The sequence below is a fragment of the Leuciscus leuciscus genome, assembly GCF_965113295.1.
Source record: "Leuciscus leuciscus genome assembly, chromosome: 6".
NCBI lineage: Eukaryota > Metazoa > Chordata > Actinopteri > Cypriniformes > Leuciscidae > Leuciscus > Leuciscus leuciscus.
This window is the reverse complement of record NC_138730.1, coordinates 40,527,236-40,550,930: the sequence shown is the minus strand read 5'-3', so window position 1 is coordinate 40,550,930 and position 23,695 is coordinate 40,527,236. Positions and strand designations below refer to the sequence as shown.

The 23,695-nt window shown below is 38.1% G+C and overlaps 1 protein-coding gene and 1 long non-coding RNA gene across 4 annotated transcripts; one reads left to right on the top strand and one right to left on the bottom strand.

Moving 5' to 3' along the window:
- The first annotated feature begins 1,803 nt into the window (after window positions 1-1,803).
- On the top strand, window positions 1,804-23,294 carry nlrp1 (NLR family pyrin domain containing 1). Of its 3 annotated transcripts, none has more exons than XM_082172953.1 (13): window positions 1,804-2,138; window positions 2,428-2,466; window positions 2,604-2,660; window positions 3,009-3,096; window positions 4,359-4,402; window positions 4,829-6,645; window positions 12,799-12,876; window positions 12,954-13,028; window positions 13,155-13,298; window positions 13,393-13,548; window positions 13,772-13,861; window positions 21,687-21,794; window positions 21,890-23,294. In XM_082172953.1, the coding sequence occupies exons 1-13, from the start codon at window positions 1,941-1,943 to the stop codon at window positions 23,091-23,093; spliced, it is 4,098 nt and encodes a 1,365-aa protein (XP_082029079.1). In that variant the 5' UTR covers window positions 1,804-1,940; the 3' UTR covers window positions 23,094-23,294. The 3 variants fall into 3 exon arrangements, with proteins under 3 accessions (XP_082029079.1, XP_082029078.1, XP_082029080.1); XM_082172952.1 differs by having other exon boundaries at window positions 21,684-21,794; XM_082172954.1 differs by lacking the exons at window positions 2,428-2,466; window positions 2,604-2,660 and having other exon boundaries at window positions 21,684-21,794.
- LOC309501230 lies at window positions 19,055-20,666 on the bottom strand. Its single transcript, XR_014206794.1, has 2 exons — window positions 19,794-20,666; window positions 19,055-19,410 (listed from the first exon to the last, which is right to left on the bottom strand). It is a non-coding gene; the product is annotated as an uncharacterized lncRNA (long non-coding RNA).
- Window positions 23,295-23,695: the final 401 nt, after the last annotated feature.

Below are 23,695 nucleotides of genomic sequence, written 5' to 3'. Positions count from 1 at the left end.
GTGTCACAAATTGCTCTAGACACGAAGGTTGAAAAGGGAAAATCCAAGGACAGGCAGAGATCAAAACCAAGAAACGGGAATAACAGACAGAACGCTCAGAATTGCAGTACAAACACTAAACAAGACTTCACAGTGAATGAATGAGAAAACCAGGCTTATTTGAGGTGAGCTAAACAAGGTAATGACAGGTGGATGTGATCATGGCTGATTAGTCTGGGCAAAGGATTATGGGGAATGGAGTCAGTGAGGGAATGATAATAGTCTGATGTGGAGTGCCCTCTGCTGGCTCTCACGGGCACTCCAGCTGGTGACTGTAACAGTTAGTATGATTTGCCTGAAACATTTGAACACCAGCTGTTAACAAGCAGAATCACTGAAGGAAAGAGAAACAGCAAGACCGGGAATAACTGACTTCCAGCCACAGCCTTGATGATGAAATCAACTGAAGATAAAAGAAAACATTAAATCTCTCAAGGTCTCAACAGAGGATGATTAAACATCTCCACAAATAGTTTTACCAGTTTCACTTATTGCTAACCAGTTGACTTTATTTCTTTCAAACTTACAAATATTCTTACTGAGATAAAGGTTTTCGTTAGAAGTCACCATGATGGTAATCAGTGTGTGCTTTAGTTGGTCCTCTTGATCCTTGATTTGAGTGTTTTAAGGAAACATTTATGTATTGCTTGAGAAAGTTCAAAAAGCAGACTGATATGTTTTTTATTGACTATCAAATTAGTGCTTTAGTTTTATGACTGGTTTAAATAATTGAAGTTGAAGCATTAATGTATAAAAAAGGTGTTGTGATAGAAAGAGCACTTGTAGCACTGAAGAGATCTGTGTGAAATCTTCCAAAAACACTACAACCTTCTTGTGTAAATGTTGAGACACACTTAGACAATCACTCATCATGCAAACCTCAACAATGGTGACCCAGCAAAAATGATTTATGTCTAAAGAGTAAAATAATTCAGCTACATAATGTATTCATGCTGCAATGCATGCTGGGAGCCATGAATGAGTTTGGTGTGCTGGCATTGTTGTCTTTCATATGCTGATTGTTGATGTCTGTGAGTGTCTAAATAACACACCAATTTATGACTTCATGCTCACAATATAGTTTCAGAATTTTTCAGAATGTCTGATTATCATAGTATCACAGCAGCACAATATTTAAACAAATGAATAACATAACTCACTTATCAGTGAGAACTGATATAAACAATGAATCAGACCACTTCACAATGACATTAATTAACAGACAACATCACCTGATGTTATTCTGTCTCAGATTCCTCTGACACAGTAAATGTGTTTTCTGAACACATTAAAGCAGCCAGAGAAAAACTAACAAAACAATCAAGATGCAAGAGCCCAACTAGGAAACACTGATCATGGTGAATGAGCATGAAATGGGCGTTTGGAATTTGCCCTTTGCCCACATCTCAATAATTTCAACTTCTCAGTAGATAGAGAAACTAGAGAAACAGTGTCATTGAGCTGTTGTATGTCTCTCTCTGGAATGTTTGACTGTTTCGCTGTTTAGGCTGTTGTGTGCATTTGTGTTTGCAGAAAAATGGCAGAAGCCAGTATTTCTGTGGCTGAGGATCAGGTCATCTGTCCAATCTGTCTGGATCTACTGAAGGAACCAGTGACCATTCCCTGTGGACACAGTTACTGTATGCGCTGTATTACAGACTACTGGAATAAAGAAGATCAGACGGGAGTCTACAGCTGCCCTCAGTGCAGACAGACCTTCACTCCAAGACCTGTTTTAGGGGAAAACACCATGCAAGTGCTGGAGAAACTCAAGACGACAAAACTACAAGCTACTCGTACTGTTTGGTGTGAGTGTGACGTCTGTACTGGGGACAAAAACAAAGCCATCAAGTCTTGTCTGGTGTGTCTGGAATCTTACTGTCAAATTCACCTCAAAGAACATGACCGTTTCTTTCAAGATGAGACACGAAATAACAGATGCCAATGAACGACTGCAGGAGATGATCTGCCCTCAACATAATAAACCGCTGGAATATTTCTGTCTGACTGACCTGCAGTATATCTGTTACCTGTGTATAATGGGCAAGCACAAAATCCACAAGACTGTATCAGCTGAAGCAGAGAGGGGTGAGAACCAGGTAAGTTGGGGTTATGCTAATGCTAACAGTAACGCCTAAACACGTCAAAACAACAAGAAACATGTTTTGTATGCGTACATTATAAACATCAAACACTGAACAAAAACTGATACTTTAATTTTATTGACAAAGTAAAAAGCATATTTCAGACCAGAAGCATATTATGTGAATCTTAATATTAGCCTAAATAATATTAGCATTGCTTCCTCCTTTTTGAATCAAAATTCCAATTATTATTTTTTACTTTTTATGTTTTATCATGTGATTAACAATTATTTGTTCATTTCAGTCGGCACTGAATATTTTAAACGGATTCAATGTTGCTGAGGTTTATGTACAGAATTGAAGTAATTTCAAAATTGCAGTGTGAATGTGGACTATTTGAATTCTATTGTATGAAAATAACTTTTAATATTTTTTAACAAACTCGTGCACCACTTAAAATATATTGGTATTGGGTATTAGGTTGGAGTGACAATCTTGAAAAACTATGTTGAGCGCAAGTGTGGTGTTTCTGGCAAGGTGAGTTTTAAAACCTTCTAATGAAAGAGTTGCTGCAGACTAAACTCCAGTCAGTCAGTGAAAAAACGTATTCTTATGGTTAATTGATTATTAATTTGAGCCACTAGACTAGAGGAATATGTCCCCTAAGACTCCAAATGAGAGCTTTTCAGTGTTGTTAGGAATGTTGTAAGACGATGCTGAGTATTGTGCTGCTCTTTTTAAATAATGGTGAATCTCACTGCATGTAAACAGACACAGTAAATGTGCTCTTTATGAACCATCCCAAGCTCTGTTTTTAATCTCTGGAAAACCTTTATTTAAAAAAGAAAGAAAATTGTGCTGAAGTATTTTTCTTCATGTTTCCAGTCTCTCTCTGCAGACTTGGTACCTGCAGACCAGAGCAGAATTGATGAATTAGTAATTGAATTGGAAAAAATCGGTGATAACTTAACAGGTAATAAACAGAATAGATCATTTTACTTACTGTTACGTTGTGGTAGGCCCTACATAATGTTCACTGTTACAGAAATGACATTAGGGATGCACAGTTCATCATACACACACACACACACACACACACACACACACACACACACACACACACACACACACACACACACACACACACACACACACACACAAAAAGAATTCTGTAAAAAAAAACAGATAACTGGCAGAAAATTACCAGGACATTATGCAGTAATTTTACGGACATTTCCGTTAAAGGGATAGTTCACTTTGAAATTAATTTTTGGTATGTTTTAGCTTACCTCAAGGGCATCCAAGATGTAGGTGTCTTTTTTTCCGCAGTAGTTTCAATTTTGATATTTTTAGGTCAAACCGTTCTTGTCTGTCAAACCGCTCGTTTCGTGTCTTAGGCCATCAATGTGTACTTACGATGGGGAATTGTTTAATTTGGACGACGGAGAATTGTTTTAATTTGGACTCTGTGCTTGTGTTTTGAGATAATGACCATAGACCTGCATTATATGACTGACAGACAAGAACGGTTTGACCTAAAAATATCAAAATTGAAACTACTGCGGAAAAAAAGACACCTACATCTTGGATGCCCTTGAGGTAAGCTAAAACATACCAAAAATTAATTTCAAAGTGAACTATCCCTTTAACCCTAAAACACAATACAATGAAGTTCAAAATTCAAAATGCAGGTAAAACACCTCTAAAAAATAAACAGGGAAAATTCTGTCAAATTAATACGGTACATTCTGCCCTATGTTTACAGATTATTTTTAGAGTGTAGCCTTTATTAATGATTACAGCTATACCACGATTAACCAATGATGAAAGTGTTATTTACAACATGTCATTTAGTTGTGCCACTGTTGTGTCAAAAGTTCCTGTTAACAAAGTGTTTTTGTATTAATTGAGAATTGTGCTTATTAACGGGTGTAAAAAGGGATATGCAACAAATCATACAACAGATGCACAACAAAGTCATGGATTTTATATGCATGTCCTCTATGACCTGTAAATAACCAAAACTACAATTTTAAACAGGTTCATATGCATATATTTTACCTTGACTAGATGCCTATAGCATCCTTAGGTTTTCATATTTTTATTAAAGGGATAGCCTAAAGGTATTTTTCAGCACGTTATTTTAACTTCTAATGCATTTCATGATTACAGCTCCTTGTTTGTAATTTTTGTTTTTATAAATTTAAACTTGTTTTTGTTTCACGTTTTCTGTAGCTTATAGAATCATGGGTCCAAAAGACAAGTCTTCATTCATTAAGGCAAGTTTATTTATATAGCACATTTCATACACTATGGTCATTCAAAGTACTTTACACAGAAAGGAATCAAAATAATCACAAAATAAAGCAAGGAAAATTAAAACAGTAATACAAGGAATTAAAAGAGTAAAAAGATGATGCATAGATAAACTTCTCAAGTGGACAAAAAGCGGACTTTGAGTGAACCCTTAGTATTTCTAGCTGATGTGATCCTAATGATCTGAGTGGTCTGTTAGGTTTATATTCAGTGAGCATATCTACAATAGGCCATTGAGTGATTTAAATACCAGTAATAATACTTTAAAATCAATCCTAAATGTGAATGAGTTACCATACTTGGCCATCACGTGTCACTTTCACTTTTCACTTTCAATGTAAAGATTGGAGGATTGATGTGATATGTTCCTATCTTCTGGTTCTGTTCAGAATCTTGGCAGCCGCATTCTGCATAAACTGTCTTATGGTCTTTTTGGGAAGGCCAGTGAGGAGTCCATGACAACAATCCACCCTGCTGTTGATGAAAGCATGAACAGATTTAACATATTAAAGTTTGTGACAATATATAACTTTGAACGTGTGGAACTGGCCGCCCGTTACACTGAACCAGTGATCATTCAGAGGAGCAAAGAGCAGACTGAGAAATACTGTCAAGATTATGTGAGGTCTGCTCACACTTCTGGAACAAAAACATCAACTCAACTGTTATCAAATGACAAGAATCACAGCATCAGAATAGACCAGCTGTTCAGTCCCGACAGTGACGGAAACACACCGAAAACTGTGATTCTCTGTGGTGATTCTGGAAGAGGTAAATCCTTCACGTTACAGAAGATCATGTTGGACTGGGCATCTGGAAAACTTTACTCTGAAAACTTTGATGTGGTTTTTCGGTTGAAGAGTGACGAGCTGAAGTGTATTCCTGAGGAGATGAGCTTGATTGAGCTCTTGAGCTGGAGTTGCAGTTTAACATCAGATCAGATCTCACAGATACTAGAGTTAACACCAGAGAAAGTTCTCTTCCTCATTGATGGAATGGATGAGTTCTCATTTAATCCACACATTCAAATATTATTGCCTACTGATCCATACCAGAAAGCCCCAACTATGGACATCCTTAATTGCTTACTGAGGGATCTCTTACTGTTGGGGTCATCTGTGATTGTCACCACTAGATATACAGCTGCCGCAGAATTAAGCAATCTCCTCAAAGGACCTCAGCGTATCATTGAGATTGTGGGCTTCTCTGAGAGAGGGGTGCAGGAGTACTTCCACAAATTCTTTCAGGATGAGCAACTCTTCAAGAAAACATATGAGAGTGTGAAAGCAAATGAAGGCCTCCTGACGACTTGCTCTGTGCCTTTGCTGTGTTGGATGGTCTGTTTTTGTCTGGAGAAGCACATTATAGATGGTGATCATGTGATGGCAGAACTAAAGACAACCACCTCCATATATGTTCACTTTGTGTCCACTCTTCTGGAGCATCATGGCCAGAGTCAGTCTGTTCTCACCATGCTGAGGAGTCTGGGTCAGCTGGCAGAGAGAGGAATACAAAATCAGCAAGTCTTTTTTGATAAAAAGAGTGTGGCTGAGACTGGCCAAGGTCCTGCTACTTCTCTGTTCTTGTGTAAAGATGATCTTAAAGGAAAAGAAAAACATGAACCATTTTTCAAGTTTATCCATTTCAGCTTTCAGGAGTTCTTCACTGCTCTTTATTATCTCTTGCTGGATGAAGAAGAGTCTTGTTGGAAAGTCAGTGAGCTGTTTTACTTGATGGAATCAGAAGCTATCATTTACAGATCATCTCCAATTTTCCGAGGTAGACTATCAAATCCCATCCCTTCAGTCATGATGTTTCTCTGTGGTCTCTACAACGAGAAGGTGAGCAGCCAACTCTTTGAAAAGATAAATTGGACTGTTCCTCACAACATAAAACTAAAGAAAAGAGAACTGAAAAAAAAGCTGATAAAAAGGATTCATGCAATGACACGCCAGTATGGATTTGAGTTATTTGGTCTCCACTGTCTGTATGAGCTCCAGGATGAGGAGTGTGTCAGGAAAGCGCTGGAAACTCACAGCTTCATGGATCTGTCTTGTATTTCTCTGAGGAGCACAGACTGTTGGGCGCTGCTGTACTGTCTTCAGTTCTGTCCACACATCAGAGAACTGAACCTCATGTACTGTGATTTAACAGCTGATAAACTCAAGATTCTTCAGCCAGCACTCTGTATGTGTGAGACTCTGAGGTCAGTGTCATGCATGATTGTTGTTGTTAATTTAGATAAATTGTTTAATTTTATATATTTTTCAAGTAATTATTAGGATTCAAGTGCACACACACTTGTATTCAAGAAAACGTCTCGGTTACGTATGTAACCCTCGTTCCCTGAGAAGGGAACGGAGACGTTACGTCGGATGACGACGAATGGGGTTTCGCTTAGAAAGCCTATCACCTTCGAGTATATAAAACGAGCCAATGGCAATGAAATGCCATGGGTCTGCGGAATTTGTATAGCGTAGGTCCGCCCCCCTCTGGGGGTATATAAGGAAGTACGCTGGCAACATGCAGATATGTCTTCGCTGAGGAGCCGAGACTGAACTCAGGCGTTCCCAGCGGTACAGCTGAAGTGGCAGGGAGACGTAACGTCTCCGTTCCCTACTCAGGGAACGAGGGTTACATACGTAACCGAGACGTTCCCTTTCGTGGTCACTCCGAGTTACGTCGGATGACGACGAATGGGGTCCCCAGTCTAATCACGCCACCTCGGCTGTCTTCCAGTGCCCTGCGTAAGTCTGAGCTCCGTGTCGTGAGACTAGCACGGACGAAGGAGTCCTACTTAACACAGGAATACCAAGGTACACTGGGAAGCATATCTCAGAGGAAATATGCAATTATGCCCAGCCCTAAGGAGGGGACTTGGAATACACATATGACCCCGAGGGGCTGCATATGGAATATCACTGGGGTGTCCAGCCGCAGGTGGAATGTTTCAACCCCAGGGGTGGCAAGGTAGCTTGCCGAGGGAAAGACACATGCTCAAAGAGGCTTACAGTGGAAATACACATTTGGGGGTCGCCCAGAGGGGGAACCATGCACATGGAGGCACCTAGCCAAGCGCGAAAGCTGCCAGTGGCATAACTCTGGCGATGACGTCGACAGTGCTGGAGGAGACTCAGGGCTTATTAGGCTCACCTGAGGAAAATATCGCACGTATCCCGTCCGTGGAGAGGAATGGCGAGCAAGCGAAGACACCTGAGCAGAATCTAGTACCGGCTAGTTGAAGCGAGTACATGAGAAGAAACTGGCTCCACTCGGAGATTATAGAATCTCGCGAATGTATTGGGTGTCGCCCAGCCTGCAGCTCTACAATGTCTGTTAGCGAGGCGCCATGCGCTAGAGCCCAAGAGGACGCCACACTCCGAGTGGAGTGGGCCGTCACACCAAGGGGGCATGGTCGACCTTGCTGCTGGTATGCCAAAGCAATGGCGTCCACTATCCAGTGGGACAACCTTTGCTTGGAGAGAGCCTTTCCCTTCAGCTTCCCACCATAACAGACAAAGAGCTGGTCTGAGGTCCTGAAACACCGCGTTCTGTCTACTTAAGCACGGAGGGCGCGTACTGGACAGAGCAGTGCCAAGGCTGGTTCACTACCTGGTCTCGAAAGGGTGTGGTAGGAACCTTGGGCACATATCCAGGCCGGGGTCTCAGGATCACGTGAGAGTTAGCCGGCCCGAATTCCAGGCGCGCTTCGTCAACCGAAAATGCCTGCAGGTCCCCTACCCTCTTGATGGAGGCCAATGCAACCAGGAACTTAAGCTCCACTGATTGCAGAGGCTCAAAGGGAGCACTCTGCAGGGCAGATAAAACCACTGAGAGGTCCCAAGAGGGTACGAGGGGAGGACGAGGAGGATTCAGTCTCCTCGCTCCCCTCAGGAACCTGATGATCAGGTCGTGCTTTCCCAGAGACTTACCATCGACTGCGTCGTGATGTGCGGCAATAGCGGCAACATACACTTTCAGGGTGGAGGGAGACAGCCTTCTCTCCAACCTTTCTTGCAGGAAGGAAAGCACGACACTGATCGGGCATTTCGTGGGTTCTTGATGTTTAGAAGAACACCAGTTGACGAAGAGGTTCCACTTCAACGCATAGGCATGTCTCGTGGACAATGCTCTAGCGGAAGTGATGGTAGCCACCACCGCTGGTGGTAGGGTACTCAAACCTGCCTCGTCCCATCCAGGAGCCACACATGGAGGTTCCAAAGATCGGGACGAGGGTGCCAAAGGGTACCCTGTCCCTGAGAAAGCAGGTCCTTCCTCAGGGGAATTGGCCAGGGAGGTGCTGTCGCGAGAAGTACTAGTTCTGAGAACCAGGTCCGGTTGTGCCAATACGGGGCAACCAAAATGACCTGCTCATCGTCCTCCCTGATCTTGCGCAAGGTCTGCGCAAGAAGGCTCACTGGGGGAATATTTGCGTAGGCCCCGCGGCCAGCTGTGCGCCAGTGCATCCGTGCCGAGCGTGCCCTCGGTCAGGGAATAATACCGGTCGCAGTGGGACGAGTCGTGGGAGGCAAACAGGTCTACCTGTGCGTCCCCGAACTGATCCCAAATCAGCTGGACCGACTGGGGATGGAGTCTCCATTCTCCAGCGAGAGGCCGAAGCTGAGACAGCTCATCGGCCGCCTGGTTCAGGTCTCCCGGGATATAAATGGCTCGAAGCGACCTCAGATGCTTCTGACTCCATATGAGGAGGTGGCGAGCGAGTTGCGACATACGGCGGGAGCGTAGACCACCTTGATGGTTGATTTACGCTACTGTCGCGGTATTGTCTGAACGGACTAGTACGTGCTGACCCTTGAGCAACGCACGGAAGCGGTGCAGGGCGAGACGTACAGCCAGCAACTCGAGGCAATTGACATGCCAAAGGCGCTGGGGTCCTGTCCAGGAGCCCGCGGCAGCATGTCCATTGCACATGGCGCCCCAGCCCATGGTGGAGGCATCTGTTGATACAACCACATGCCGGGAAACTCGTTCTAAGGGCACTCCGGCCCGTAGAAAACTGAGGTTCGACCACGGGGTGAAGGTCTGACGGCAGGCCGGAGTCACTGGAACTCGGAGCGTGCCGTGATGCCATGCCCACCTCGGGACTCGATCGCGAAGCCAAAGCTGAAGCGGTCTCATATGAAGCAATCCGAGCGGCGTTACTGCGGCTGCGGATGCCATATGCCCCAGGAGCCTCTGAAATAGTTTCAGTGGAACCGCGCTCTTGCCCTCGAACTGGCGAAGACAAGTCAGCAGTGACTGCGCGCGCTCGCTCGTAAGCTGCGCGCACATGGCGACCGAGTCGATCTCCATACCGAGAAAAGAGATCCTCTGCACGGGGCAGAGTTTGCTCTTCTCCCAGTTGACCCGAAGGCCCAGACGAGCTAGGTGCCGGAGCACTAGGTCCCTGTGTTCGCAAACCTGGTCTCGAGAGTGAGCTAGGATAAGCCAGTCGTCGAGATAGTTCAGGATGCGAACCCCGTGTTCCCGAAGGGGAACAAGGGCTGCCTCGACGACTTTCGTAAAGACGCGAGGAGACAGGGCTAGCCCGAATGGGAGAACCACGTACTGGTATTCCCGCCCCTCGAAAGCAAACCGAAGAAACGGTCTGTGTCGAGGTAAAATGGAGACATGGAAGTAGGCGTCCTTCAGGTTGATCGCTGCAAACCAATCCTGCGGCCGCACGCACTGGAGGATGCGTTTGGCCGTGAGCATCTTGAACGGCAGCCTGTGAAGGGAGCGGTTCAAGACACGCAGGTTGAGGATTGGCCGTAACCCACCAGATTTCTTCAGTACAGTGAAGTAGGGGCTGTATAAGCCGGACTTCATTTCGGCTGGAGGGACTGTCTCGATCGCACCCTTCGCCAGTAGGGTGACGACCTCCGCTCTCATGACAGGGGCATTGCCACCGAGCTCTGGCAGGGGTTTGGCGACAGAGGGGGATGAGAGGAGCGTGGCCCGTGGGCGGCGCGTGCTGTCATCCACAGCCTCTTGGGGCTCAGAGAAAGCTTCTGAAAAGAACTGAGCCCTAACTCCAAGCTGCCCGTCTCAGGAGTACTGCTTAGCCAGGTGTTAGCCGGCTAAGGGGCAGAGACAGGCGGTGCCAGCCTCCAGCGAGCTCCTCGTGCTCAGGCCGGAGAAGGCTCGAGGGGAGGAGCCGCATGGAGGCGGCGTCGGCGGAAAGCAGACTAAGGAGACCACACGGACGGATGACCGTCAGTGCAGAAGCCTCAGTCCGCTTCTAGAGTGATCAAAGACTGTTGGGCGCAGTCCTCAACCACACCGCCGACCAAGCTGCCCGTCTCAAGAGTGCTGCTTAGGCTGGCGTGGCAGTCTAAGGGGCGGAGACGGGCAGCGCCGCCCTCCTGCGACCTCCTTCTGCCCAGGGCCGGTGAAGGCCCGAGGGGAGGAGCCGCATGGAGGTGGCCTTGGCGGGAAGCAGACCAAGGAGACCACACGGATGGATGACCATCAGTGCAGACGAACCTGAGTCCGCTTCTGGTGGCCGAAGCCAGCCCGCCGAAGAGCCCAGCCTGGGACATGGGGGAGCTGAGAAAATGAATTCTCAGACCCCCTCACATCAACCAGGCTAAGCCCATGTCTGGACCACTCTAGTGGACACCACCTGACCCAGGATCACGCAGGTACCGATGTCGCCCGAGAGCGTGGTCAAAAGTGTGCGCGGCGGAACGACCAGGCCGGGCATGGGAGGCATAGCGTCCCAGCAAGGGGGCGTGGTCGAGTTTCCGCGTTCTGTCAGTGTTGGCCAGGGAAGGACTAGCGTTCCACTGCGGCCGGTTCTGACAGAACTCCTGAGTCAGCACTGCCTCGAAGGCGAAGGCGACACACAGGACTGCATGCCTGTGTCACAAAAGTGACAGAGAACATACAGACCAAGATCGCCTCACGATCAAGGACAACGAAGGCGTGGACTCCCGCGGGCCGGAAGCGTCCTGATGCACATCCGGGAAAGCCTACAGCGCTCGGGGGGAGGGCGGCGTCACTCCAACCGATGCTTTCAGCTGCCCGGGAAAGCATGGCCATCAGCTCTGGATCTGACTCGACTAACGCTGACTCCAGAGGGAGGCAACGCAGTCGAATCCTCATTTCCAGAGGAATCAAGCCCGCCTTGTGATGCTGTGAGTGACATGACACCATCTGCTGGAGCCCCGAATGAAACACTGGGTCCCCGAGAGGAACCAGGCACACACGGAAGCCCCACGGTTTGCGATGTAGAGGGGGGCGTGGTTTTTTATTTATTTTTTTATTTTAGTATTGTACCACACTGTAACCCTCAGATCACCCTGGCCACCAGCCAAAGTATCCCATAGGAGAGATAGATTGGGGTGTGGCAGAGGGGACTCTACCCACACTGAGATCATTGAGTCTCGATCTATAAACATCGCGATGGTCATGTTCCCGCAATGAAAACATGACTCATCCACGAGCGCTGCCGAGCGTGATTAAGCCCAACACGCGAAACAACGCTTGTGACCGTTAGGCAGATGAATCACGCACCCACATCCAGTAAATACACGGGCGAACCGTCTTGAAAAAGACGTGCCGCGTGCAGCTCTTTTAGAGAGGAAAAAGTTCAGCAGAGTGCTGAAGCGCCCAGGGAGAAACACACTCACTGTCGGCAGATCACTGCACAAAACAGCAGCAGGCAATGCGATCTCGCTGGAACGCGCCATCACACAAACACACTGAAGAGCCGCTCGTCTCGTAGAATGAAGATGATTCAGAATGGCTTGTAGGAGTGAAGAGAACTCTTGGCTCCGAAGCGAAAACATATCTGCATGTTGCCAGCGTACTTCCTTATATACCCCCAGAGGGGGGCGGACCTACGCTATGCAAATTCCGCAGACCCATGGCATTTCATTGCCATTGGCTCGTTTTATATACTCGAAGGTGATAGGCTTTCTAAGCGAAACCCCATTCGTCGTCATCCGACGTAACTCGGAGTGACCACGAAATGGAATGTTATTTTTTACTTTTTTATGGATAATTGATTCAGACAAATTAATGAAAAAACAAATGAAATAAACATGAATAGAGTGATGACATTTTCTATGCACATGCATTTTTAACTAGATTTTATAAAACATTTTTACGAAGCCCTGCACATGACATGCAAGAATAAATAGTAAATCGCACGATTTAGCCTACTATTTTTTTTTCTTCTGCATGTCATGTGCGGGGCTCCGTAATTGTACTTTTCTTCATGGACACTTTTATTTGTCATATATTCGCCATACTTTTATGTGGCCCATATATCACAAATATGTCATGGCTTACTTTTAATAAAACATTCAGTAACACATTTAAAATTATAGATGATTTTTGTTTTTGACTTAAGGTTTTCAGTGGAGCATTTGTCAGAAGTTGGAGATTTGATCCAGATTCTCGGGGAATCAAAAATCTTGAGAGAACTGAAGTAAATTACTTTCATAATCATTGCCATTTTAAATTACTAGTTGTTTAAACAAGTTATCTGTTCTTCTGACTTGGTAGAGTTCAAGAGGATGAATACAGCTCTGAGAGTCTCAGATGGACACTTGATCTGTCAGTCACTCGTGGAGATGTCTTGTAAGAATCTATTGCACATACTGTAATCTTTCTTATCAAGATGGTATAATTTATATTTCAGAGTATATTCATGGTGAGTGTATGATGCTGTTATCAAATGTTCCTCTGTGTCTCTGTCTGTTTCAGGTTGTCTTTGAGTTCCTCTGAGAAGAATCCATCATTTCCAGCAGTCTTCAACATCAGTCTTACATGTTCACACTCAGAGATATCCAGCACTGACTGGACACTCTTCTTACAGACACTCAGCAAGGCAGGAAAATTATCAGAAGAGTAAGAAAAATATTCCTTTTGCCATTTACTCTATATATCTCATCAGTAGCTTTACTGTTATTCAAACATGTTGTGGTCAAATATATTTTTGCAGCTCTTCAGCTCTTGATGAACATGTCAGTTTGCTTCTGTCTTCATTTCACTCTGTGGGTTTGAAGAAGTTGGATCTGAAGTTGTTCAGTCTGAATGAGAGCTGGGCTTCTGGGATCATCTCCCTCGTCCAGACCTGCACCAGTCTACAGCAGCTCAGGTACGAGGATTTGCATAAGCAAATGATAACTGACTGAACAGAATGTTAATTATTTGACAAACTCTAAATCTATAGCCATTATTGATTTGTTCATCATAAATAATACTTTAAACTCTCCTGCATAAATAATACTTTAAAAAGTCACTAACTAAATTATAGCATGTATTGCATGTATTATGAACAATTTTTGCTTATTACTGTTTGTGTTACTGCAATATTGCAGTGTCAGTGTCACTAGATTGCTGTTGGAGGAGGGACTCGTATTACTGAAGAAATCACTGATGGATCCACACTGCACTGTGACCATTGAAGGGTTTGTGCATTTGACTTTATCCAATGATGAGGAATAAAGAATAAGGAAGCTCACTTTATTTCATTTTAATCCCAAAAAAGGTGAATTTCTTATACAAAATAGATAGATTAATAGATAATTATGGAGTATAAAATCTACAAAACTTCCATTACTGAGAATATCTAATATCGATTTTTTAAAATGTTATTCAATTTAGTAGGTGTGTGCCTAATTAAGTTGGCTTGGAAAAGATTGCAGACTTAGATTGCAGAATGCTCAAATTGAGCCAAGACTACGGTGGCCCATTAGTGTACAAGCCAAACACTCAAATCTAAATTCTCTGAAGCCCTAGACTCAATTAAACTACCATTCAATGTACTTATAAACGTCTATCTATCTATCTATCTATCTATCTATCTATCTATCTATCTATCTATCTATCTATCTATCTATCTATCTATCTATCTATCTATCTATCTATCTAATCTTTATTTTTTTCTAGCTAATCTATCTTTCTTTCTAACTAAATTATCTATCTATCTTTCTAACTAACTTATCTATCTTTCTTTTTCTAACTAATCTATCTATCTTTCTAACTAAATGATCTATCTTTCTTTCTAACTAATTTATCTTTCTAACTAAATGATCTATCTTTCTTTCTTTCTAACTAATCTATCTATCTTTCTAACTAACTTATCTATATTTCTTTCTTTCTTACTAATCTATCTATTTTTCTAACTAACTTATCTATCTATCTCATCTTTCTTTCTTTCTTTCTAGCTAATCTATCTTTCTATATAACTAACTTATCTATCTTTCTAACTAACTTATCTATCTTTCTTTTAACTAATCTATCTATCTTTCTAACTAAATTATCTATCTTTCTTTCTAACTAATCTATCTTTCTAACTAAATTATCTATATTTCTTTCTAACTAATCTATCTATCTTTCTAACTAACTTATCTATATTTCTTTCTTTCTTACTAATCTATCTATCTATCTATCTATCTATCTATCTATCTATCTATCTATCTATCTATCTATCTATCTATCTATCTATCTATCTATCTATCTATCTATCTATCCAACCAACTAATCTATCTATCTTTCTAACTAACTTATCTTTCTTTCTTAATAATCTATCTATCTTTCTAACTAATTTATCTATCTTTCTTTTTTCTAACTAATCTATCTCTTTCTAACTAAATTATCTATCTTTCTTTCTAACTAATCTATCTTTCTAACTAAATTATCTATCTATCTTTCTTTCTTTCTAACTAATCTATCTATCTTTCTAACTAACTTATCTATATTTCTTTCTTTCTTACTAATCTATCTATCTATCTATCTATCTATCTATCTATCTATCTATCTATCTATCTATCTATCTATCTATCCAACTAATCTATCTATCTTTCTAACTAACTTATCTTTCTTTCTTAATAATCTATCTATCTTTCTAACTAACTAACTTATCTATCTTTCTTTCTTTCTTACTAATCTATCTCTTTCCAATTAACTTATCTATCTATCTATCTATCTATCTTTCTTACTAATCTATCTATCTTTCTAACTAACTTATCTATCTATCTATCTATCTATCTATCTATCTATCTATCTATCTATCTATCTATCTTTCTAACTAACTTATCTTTCTTAATGATCTATCTATCTTTCTAACTAAGTTATCTATCTTTCTTTCTTTCTTACTAATCTATCTTTCTTTCTTTCTTTCTAACTAATCAATCTTTCTTTCTTTCTTTCTTTCTTTCTAACTAATCTATCTTTCTTTATTTATTTCTAACTACTCAATCTTTCTTTCTTTCTCTCTCCATTTCTTTCTTTGTAACTAAGCTATCTATCTTTCTTTCTAACTAATCAATCTTTCTTTCTTTCTAATCAATATTTATTTCTAACTATCTCTATCTTTCTTCATTTCTAACTAATCCATCTTTCTTTCTTTCTTTCTTTCTTTCTTTCTTTCTTTCTCTCTCTCTTTTTCTTTCTTTCTAACTAATCTATCTATCTTTCTTTCTTACTAATCTATCTATCTTTCTTTCTAACTAATCTTTCTTTCTTTCTTTCTTTATAATTAATATTTTTTTCTTTCTAACTAATCTTTCTTTCTTACTCTTTCTTGCTTTTTTCTCTTTCTTTCTAACTAATCTTTCTTTCTTTCTAATCAATCTTTCTTTATTTCTAAATAATCCATCTGTCTTTCTAACTTATCTATCTATCTATCTATCTTTCTTTTCTTCTTTCTCTCTTTCTTTCTTTCTATCTATCTTTCTTTCTCTCTCTCTCTTTCTTTCTTTCTAACTAATCTATCTATCCTTCTTTTTAACTAATCTATCTTTCTTTCTTTCTAACTAATCAATCAATCTTTCTTTCTTTCTTTCTCTTTCTAATCAATATTTGTTCTTTCTTTCTAACTAATCTTTCTTTCTTTCTAACTAATCTTTCTTTCTTACTATCTTTATTGCTTTTTTCTATCTTTCTTTCTTTCTTTCTTTCTTTCTTTTTCTTTCTATCTTTCTAACTAATTTTCTAACTAACTTATCTTTCTTTCTTAATGATCTATCTATCTTTCTAACTAAGTTATCTATCTTTCTTTCTTTCTTACTAATCTATCTTTCTTTCTTTCTAACTAATCAATCTTTCTTTCTTTCTTTCTAACTAATTATCTTTATTTATTTATTTCTAACTACTCAATCTTTCTTTCTTTCTCTCTCCATTTCTTTCTTTGTAACTAAGCTATCTATCTTTCTTTCTAACCAATCAATCTTTCTTTCTTTCTAATCAATATTTCTTTCTAACTATCTCTATCTTTCTTCATTTCTAACTAATCCATCTTTCTTTCTTTCTTTCTTTCTAACTAATCTATCTATCTTTCTTTCTTACTAATATATCTATCTTTCTTTCTAACTAATCAATCTTTCTTTCTTTCTTTATAATTAATATTTTTTTCTTTCTAACTAATCTTTCTTTCTAACTAATCTTTCTTTCTTACTCTTTCTTGCTTTTTTCTCTTTCTTTCTAACTAATCTTTCTTTCTTTCTAATCAATCTTTCTTTATTTCTAAATAATCCATCTGTCTTTCTAACTTATCTATCTTTCTTTCTTTTCTTCTTTCTCTCTTTCTTTCTTTCTATCTATCTTTCTTTCTTTCTCTTTCTTTCTAACTAATCTATCTATCTTTCTTTTTAACTAATCTATCTTTCTTTCTTTCTAACTAATCAATCAATCTTTCTTTCTTTCTCATTCTAATCGATATTTGTTCTTTCTTTCTAACTAATCTTTCTTTCTTTCTAACTAATCTTTCTTTCTTACTATCTTTATTGCTTTTTTCTTTCTTTCTTTCTTTCTTTTTCTTTCTATCTTTCTAACTAATTTTCTAACTAACTTATCTTTCTTTCTTAATGATCTATCTATCTTTCTAACTAAGTTATCTATCTTTCTTTCTTTCTTACTAATCTATCTATCTTTCTTTCTTTCTTACTAATCTATCTATCTATCTTTCTTTCTTTCTAACTAATCAATCTTTCTTTCTTTCTTTCTAACTAATCTATCTTTCTTTCTTTCTTTCTAACTACTCAATCTTTCTTTCTTTCTCTCTCCATTTCTTTCTTTGTAACTAAGCTATCTATCTTTCTTTCTAACTAATCAATCTTTCTTTTTTTCTAATCAATATTTCTTTCTAACTAATCTATCTTTCTTCATTTCTAACTAATCCATCTATCTTTCTTTCTTTCTTTCTTTCTTTCTCTCTTTTTCTTTCTTTCTAACTAATCTATCTATCTATCTATCTATCTATCTATCTATCTATCTTTCTTTCTTACTAATCTATCTATCTTTCTTTCTAACTAATCAATCTTTCTTTCTTTCTTTATAATTAATATTTTTTCTTTCTAACTAATCTTTCTTTCTAACTAATCTTTCTTTCTTACTCTTTCTTGCTTTTTTCTCTTTCTTTCTAACTAATCTTTCTTTCTTTCTAATCAATCTTTCTTTCTTTCTAAATAATCCATCTGTCTTTCTAACTTATCTATCTATCTTTCTTTCTTTTCTTCTTTCTTTCTCTTTCTTTCTGTCTATCTTTCTTTCTCTCTTTCTTTCTTTCTTTCTTTCTAACTAATCTATCTATCTTTCTTTCTTTTTAACTAATCTTTCTTTCTTTCTAACTAATCTTTCTTTCTTACTATCTTTATTGCTTTTTTCTTTCTATCTTTCTAACTAATCTTTCTTTCTAACTAATTTTCTAACTAACTTATCTTTCTTTCTAACTAACTAATCTATCTTCCTAACTAACTCATCTATCTTTCTTTCTTTTTAACATAATCTATCTATTGTTCTAACTAACTTATCTATCTTTCTTTCTTTCTTTTTAACTAATCTATCTATCTTTCTAACTAACTTATCTTTCTAATTAACTTATCTATCTTTCTTTCTTACTAATCTATCAATCTATCTTTCTAACTAACTTATCTATCTTTCTTTATTTCTTACTAATCTATCTATCTTTCTAACTAACTTATCTATCTTTCTTTCTTTCTAACTAATCTATCTATCTTTCTAACTAACTTATCTTTCTTTCTTACTAATCTATATCTTTCTAACTTATCTTTCTTTCTTTCTAACTAATCTACCTTTCTTTCTTACTAACTTTTCTTTCTTTCTTTCTAACTAATCTTTCTTTCTTTCTTTATACCTAATCTTTCTATCTTTCTTACTAATATTTTTTTATTTCTCTTACTAATCTCTTTCTTTCTAACTAATCAGTCTTTCTTTCATTCTAATTAATCTATTTTTCTTTCTTTCATTCTTTCTTTCTTTCTACATAACCCTTTCTTTCTTTCTTTCTTTCTTTCTTTCTTTCTTTCTTTCTACCTAATCTTATTCTTTCTTTCTACCTAATCTTTTTTTTCTTTCTTTCTTTCTTTCTTTCTTTCTTTCTTTCTTTCTTTCTTTCTTTTTCTTTCTATCTTTCTAACTAATTTTCTAACTAACTTATCTTTCTTTCTTAATGATCTATCTATCTTTCTAACTAAGTTATCTATCTTTCTTTCTTTCTTACTAATCTATCTTTCTTTCTTTCTAACTAATCAATCTTTCTTTCTTTCTTTCTAACTAATCTATCTTTATTTATTTATTTCTAACTACTCAATCTTTCTTTCTTTCTCTCTCCATTTCTTTCTTTGTAACTAAGCTATCTATCTTTCTTTCTAACCAATCAATCTTTCTTTCTTTCTAATCAATATTTCTTTCTAACTATCTCTATCTTTCTTCATTTCTAACTAATCCATCTTTCTTTCTTTCTTTCTCTCTTTTTCTTTCTTTCTTTCTAACTAATCTATCTATCTTTCTTTCTTACTAATATATCTATCTTTCTTTCTAACTAATCAATCTTTCTTTCTTTCTTTATAATTAATATTTTTTTCTTTCTAACTAATCTTTCTTTCTAACTAATCTTTCTTTCTTACTCTTTCTTGCTTTTTTCTCTTTCTTTCTAACTAATCTTTCTTTCTTTCTAATCAATCTTTCTTTATTTCTAAATAATCCATCTGTCTTTCTAACTTATCTATCTTTCTTTCTTTTCTTCTTTCTTTCTCTCTTTCTTTCTATCTATCTTTCTTTCTTTCTCTTTCTTTCTAACTAATCTATCTATCTTTCTTTTTAACTAATCTATCTTTCTTTCTTTCTAACTAATCAATCAATCTTTCTTTCTTTCTCTTTCTAATCAATATTTGTTCTTTCTTTCTAACTAATCTTTCTTTCTTTCTAACTAATCTTTCTTTCTTACTATCTTTATTGCTTTTTTCTATCTTTCTTTCTTTCTTTTTCTTTCTATCTTTCTAACTAATTTTCTAACTAACTTATCTTTCTTTCTTACTAATCTATCTATCTTTCTTTCTTTCTTACTAATCTATCTATCTATCTTTCTTTCTTTCTAACTAATCAATCTTTCTTTCTTTCTAACTAATCTATCTTTCTTTCTTTCTTTCTTTCTTTCTTTCTTTCTTTCTTTCTAACTACTCAATCTTTCTTTCTTTCTCTCTCCATTTCTTTCTTTGTAACTAAGCTATCTATCTTTCTTTCTAACTAATCAATCTTTCTTTTTTTCTAATCAATATTTCTTTCTAACTAATCTATCTTTCTTCATTTCTAACTAATCCATCTATCTTTCTTTCTTTCTTTCTCTCTTTTTCTTTCTTTCTAACTAATCTATCTATCTATCTATCTATCTATCTATCTTTCTTTCTTACTAATCTATCTATCTTTCTTTCTAACTAATCAATCTTTCTTTCTTTCTTTATAATTAATATTTTTTCTTTCTAACTAATCTTTCTTTCTAACTAGTATTTCTTACTCTTTCTTGCTTTTTTCTCTTTCTTTCTAACTAATCTTTCTTTCTTTCTAATCAATCTTTCTTTCTTTCTAAATAATCCATCTGTCTTTCTAACTTATCTATCTATCTTTCTTTCTTTCTCTCTTTCTTTCTTTCTTTCTAACTAATCTATCTATCTTTCTTTCTTTTTAACTAATCTTTCTTTCTTTCTAACTAATCTTTCTTTCTTACTATCTTTATTGCTTTTTTCTTTCTATCTTTCTAACTAATCTTTCTTTCTAACTAATTTTCTAACTAACTTATCTTTCTTTCTAACTAACTAATCTATCTTCCTAACTAACTCATCTATCTTTCTTTCTTTTTAACATAATCTATCTATTGTTCTAACTAACTTATCTATCTTTCTTTCTTTCTTTTTAACTAATCTATCTATCTTTCTAACTAACTTATCTTTCTAATTAACTTATCTATCTTTCTTTCTTACTAATCTATCAATCTATCTTTCTTTATTTCTTACTTATCTATCTATCTTTCTAACTAACTTATCTATCTTTCTTTCTTTCTAACTAATCTATCTATCTTTCTAACTAACTTATCTTTCTTTCTTACTAATCTATATCTTTCTTACTAACTTTTCTTTCTTTCTTTCTAACTAATCTTTCTTTCTTTCTTTATACCTAATCTTTCTATCTTTCTTACTAATATTTTTTTATTTCTCTTACTAATCTCTTTCTTTCTAACTAATCAGTCTTTCTTTCATTCTAATTAATCTATTTTTCTTTCTTTCATTCTTTCTTTCTTTCTACATAACCCTTTCTTTCTTTCTTTCTTTCTACCTAATCTTATTCTTTCTTTCTACCTAATCTTTTTTTTCTTTCTTTCTTTCTTTCTTTCCTTCTTTCTTTCTTTCTTTCTTTCTTTCTTTCTTTCTTTTTCTTTCTTTCTTTCTTTCTTTCTTTCTTTCTACCTAATCTTTCTTTCTAACTAATCAGTCTTTCTTTCTTTCATTCTACCTAATCTATTTTTCTTTCTTTCATTCTTTCTTACTTTCTACATAACCCTTTCTTTCTTTCTTTCTTTCTTTCTTTCTCTTTCTACCTAATCTTTTTCTTTCTTTCTACCTAATCTTTTTCTTTCTTTCTCTCTACCTAATCTTTCTTTCTTTCTATCTAATCTTTCTTTCTTTTTTCTTTCATTCTTTCTTTCTAATCTTTCTTTCTTTTTTCTTTCTTTCTAACTAATCTTGATCTATCCATCCAACCATCCATGGTCATGTTAAAACATGGTAAATCATGCTAGCAATGTGGTAAACCATACTAGAAACATGGTAAATCATGATAAACCATGCTAGAACAGTTTAAAAAAATGTCAAACTTTCTGGCTAGGCTTTTTCAAGCCAACTTAAAGTTTGTCTACGAACTTTACCATCTAGTTAAATAGTACAATATTACAGTATTTCTTTTTTATTTATTCTGGTTTCCTCAATGTTTGTCAAGGAGGAAGTGCAGTAAACTCACTGACCAGTGCAGAGAACAGGACTGGAGTCACAGCTGCAATGAGAAAGTGAAGATTCACTTCAAACCAAAGGTTTTGGAAGAGCTGAAAGAGTGAGATAATTTTTATTTTATATAAAAAAGTGTTTTAAATGTTTATCTTTCATACATTAGTCATTTCATTTATCATTATCATCTCTGTTCTCTAGACTGAAAATCTCTGCGGATGAACCTTCTGAAATGAATCTTCACTGTCAGTCTTGTGTTCACATTGTCGACTGTGATCAGTGGGTTCAGGTGGAGCCGTCAGTCTGTACAGATGAAGAAGGGTCAAAGTTCAGGATCAGCACTCAGGCGGGTCGATTCGAGTGCAGCAGGACCAGAATGCGATGGGTCTGTGCTGGTGACGTCACTCTCCAGTATCGTGCAGTGGATGGACGTTTCCTCAGTGAAGAGCTGGAGAGGCTTCAGTGTGAGCGAATTGGTCCAGTGATCGATGTGAGCGTGATCTCAGGGAAACTGGAGGAAGCCCATCTGCCTCATTACGCCTGTTTAGCAGAGTCTGACCCCTCTCTCAAAGATGCTGTGAAGCTCCTCAGTGTTGAAAATGAGGGAATAACCTTGGAATCAGTGGAGTTGACTCGTTTTCATGCCAGAATACTCCAACCATATTTTTCTCCTAAAACAGTGCTTATGAAACTAGGGATTGCAGTGAAAGTGCACTGTGATCTACTTATCTTCATGACAAAAAAGAACCCCATTATTCTCCATGTGTATTTTTTTCCATCAGATTCTGTTTTTGCAAAAAAAATTAAAACAGAGGAAAAGCCAAGTCATCAAATCAAGTGTTCAAGACCTGAAACCCCACTGCAAATGATGAAAAAACACAGTCTTGAGGTTCCTGGTGCTTCTGTCCAACCGAAAGAGATCAAGCTAAGAGGTGACATTGAGCCAAACTTCTTTCAGGTCAAACAAACTGTGGCTGATGACATCAATATGACTCTCAGCCGAATGGATGATCAGAAACCAGTATGGACTGCAACAATTTGGAAAGAATTAACCAACATCGATCCAAACAAAGCTGAGTCTAGTTGGTTTCAAAATGTACAACATAAGACTCCACAAGTGGCTGTGAACTTTGATAAAGCTCAGTTTTTTGATAGAAATTGGAGTGGTCTTATCAAAAGCGTTAAGAATGTGAAAGGCATTGCAGACAAACTGCTTCAGAAGCAAATCATCCATGAGGAAATATATTCTGAAATCACACATCCGACTTCAACCGAAGAAGAAAGCATGAGAAAGATCTGCAGCATTGTGCGTAAAGGCAGTGTTGCTGTGAAGGACATTTTAATCTCTGTTCTTCTGGAAGAAAATCCCAACCTTTTAAATCATCTGCCTTTATCATACTCTTAGGGCCAATCCCAATTCTACCCCTAACCCCTTCCCCTCTGTTTTGCGTGTGCACGTGAAGGGGTAGGGCTGTCTCAATTCTCTTTTGGTTGTAGGGGTAGGGGTAAGGGGAAGGGCCAGATAGCCCTTGAAACGAAGATTTTTCGGGACCACACTTCAAACGAAGGGGTATGAGAAATGTACCTGCATACACCGGCTACAGAGGCAACATGACTGCCAATAATCATTTTCTTTGTCACATTCAATCTTGTGTTCATATTTACGGTCATGTTCTTCAAAGAAACAGTTGCAAAAAAATCGTTAAAGTTCGTTAACAATATGACGCGTGTAAAAAGCAAAAGTTTGAAGCGAAGTGGACGCACGAATGAGGCGAATTCGCAAGACCTCATTCGCGCCGCAAGACCTCTTTTAACATTGAAATCACTCGCGCCAGACGCTCTATTCGCGTTTGGTGTGAACACAGCTTTTAGGCGTCGAAGATATCGTCATCTTCGTTATTTTCTGAAAACTTAAGAAGAAAAATACAAAAAATAGCTGTAACTCACGCAAGACTACAGCTGACGACGGCATCTTGGAAGTTTGTAATAAACATTGGCGCATCTCCT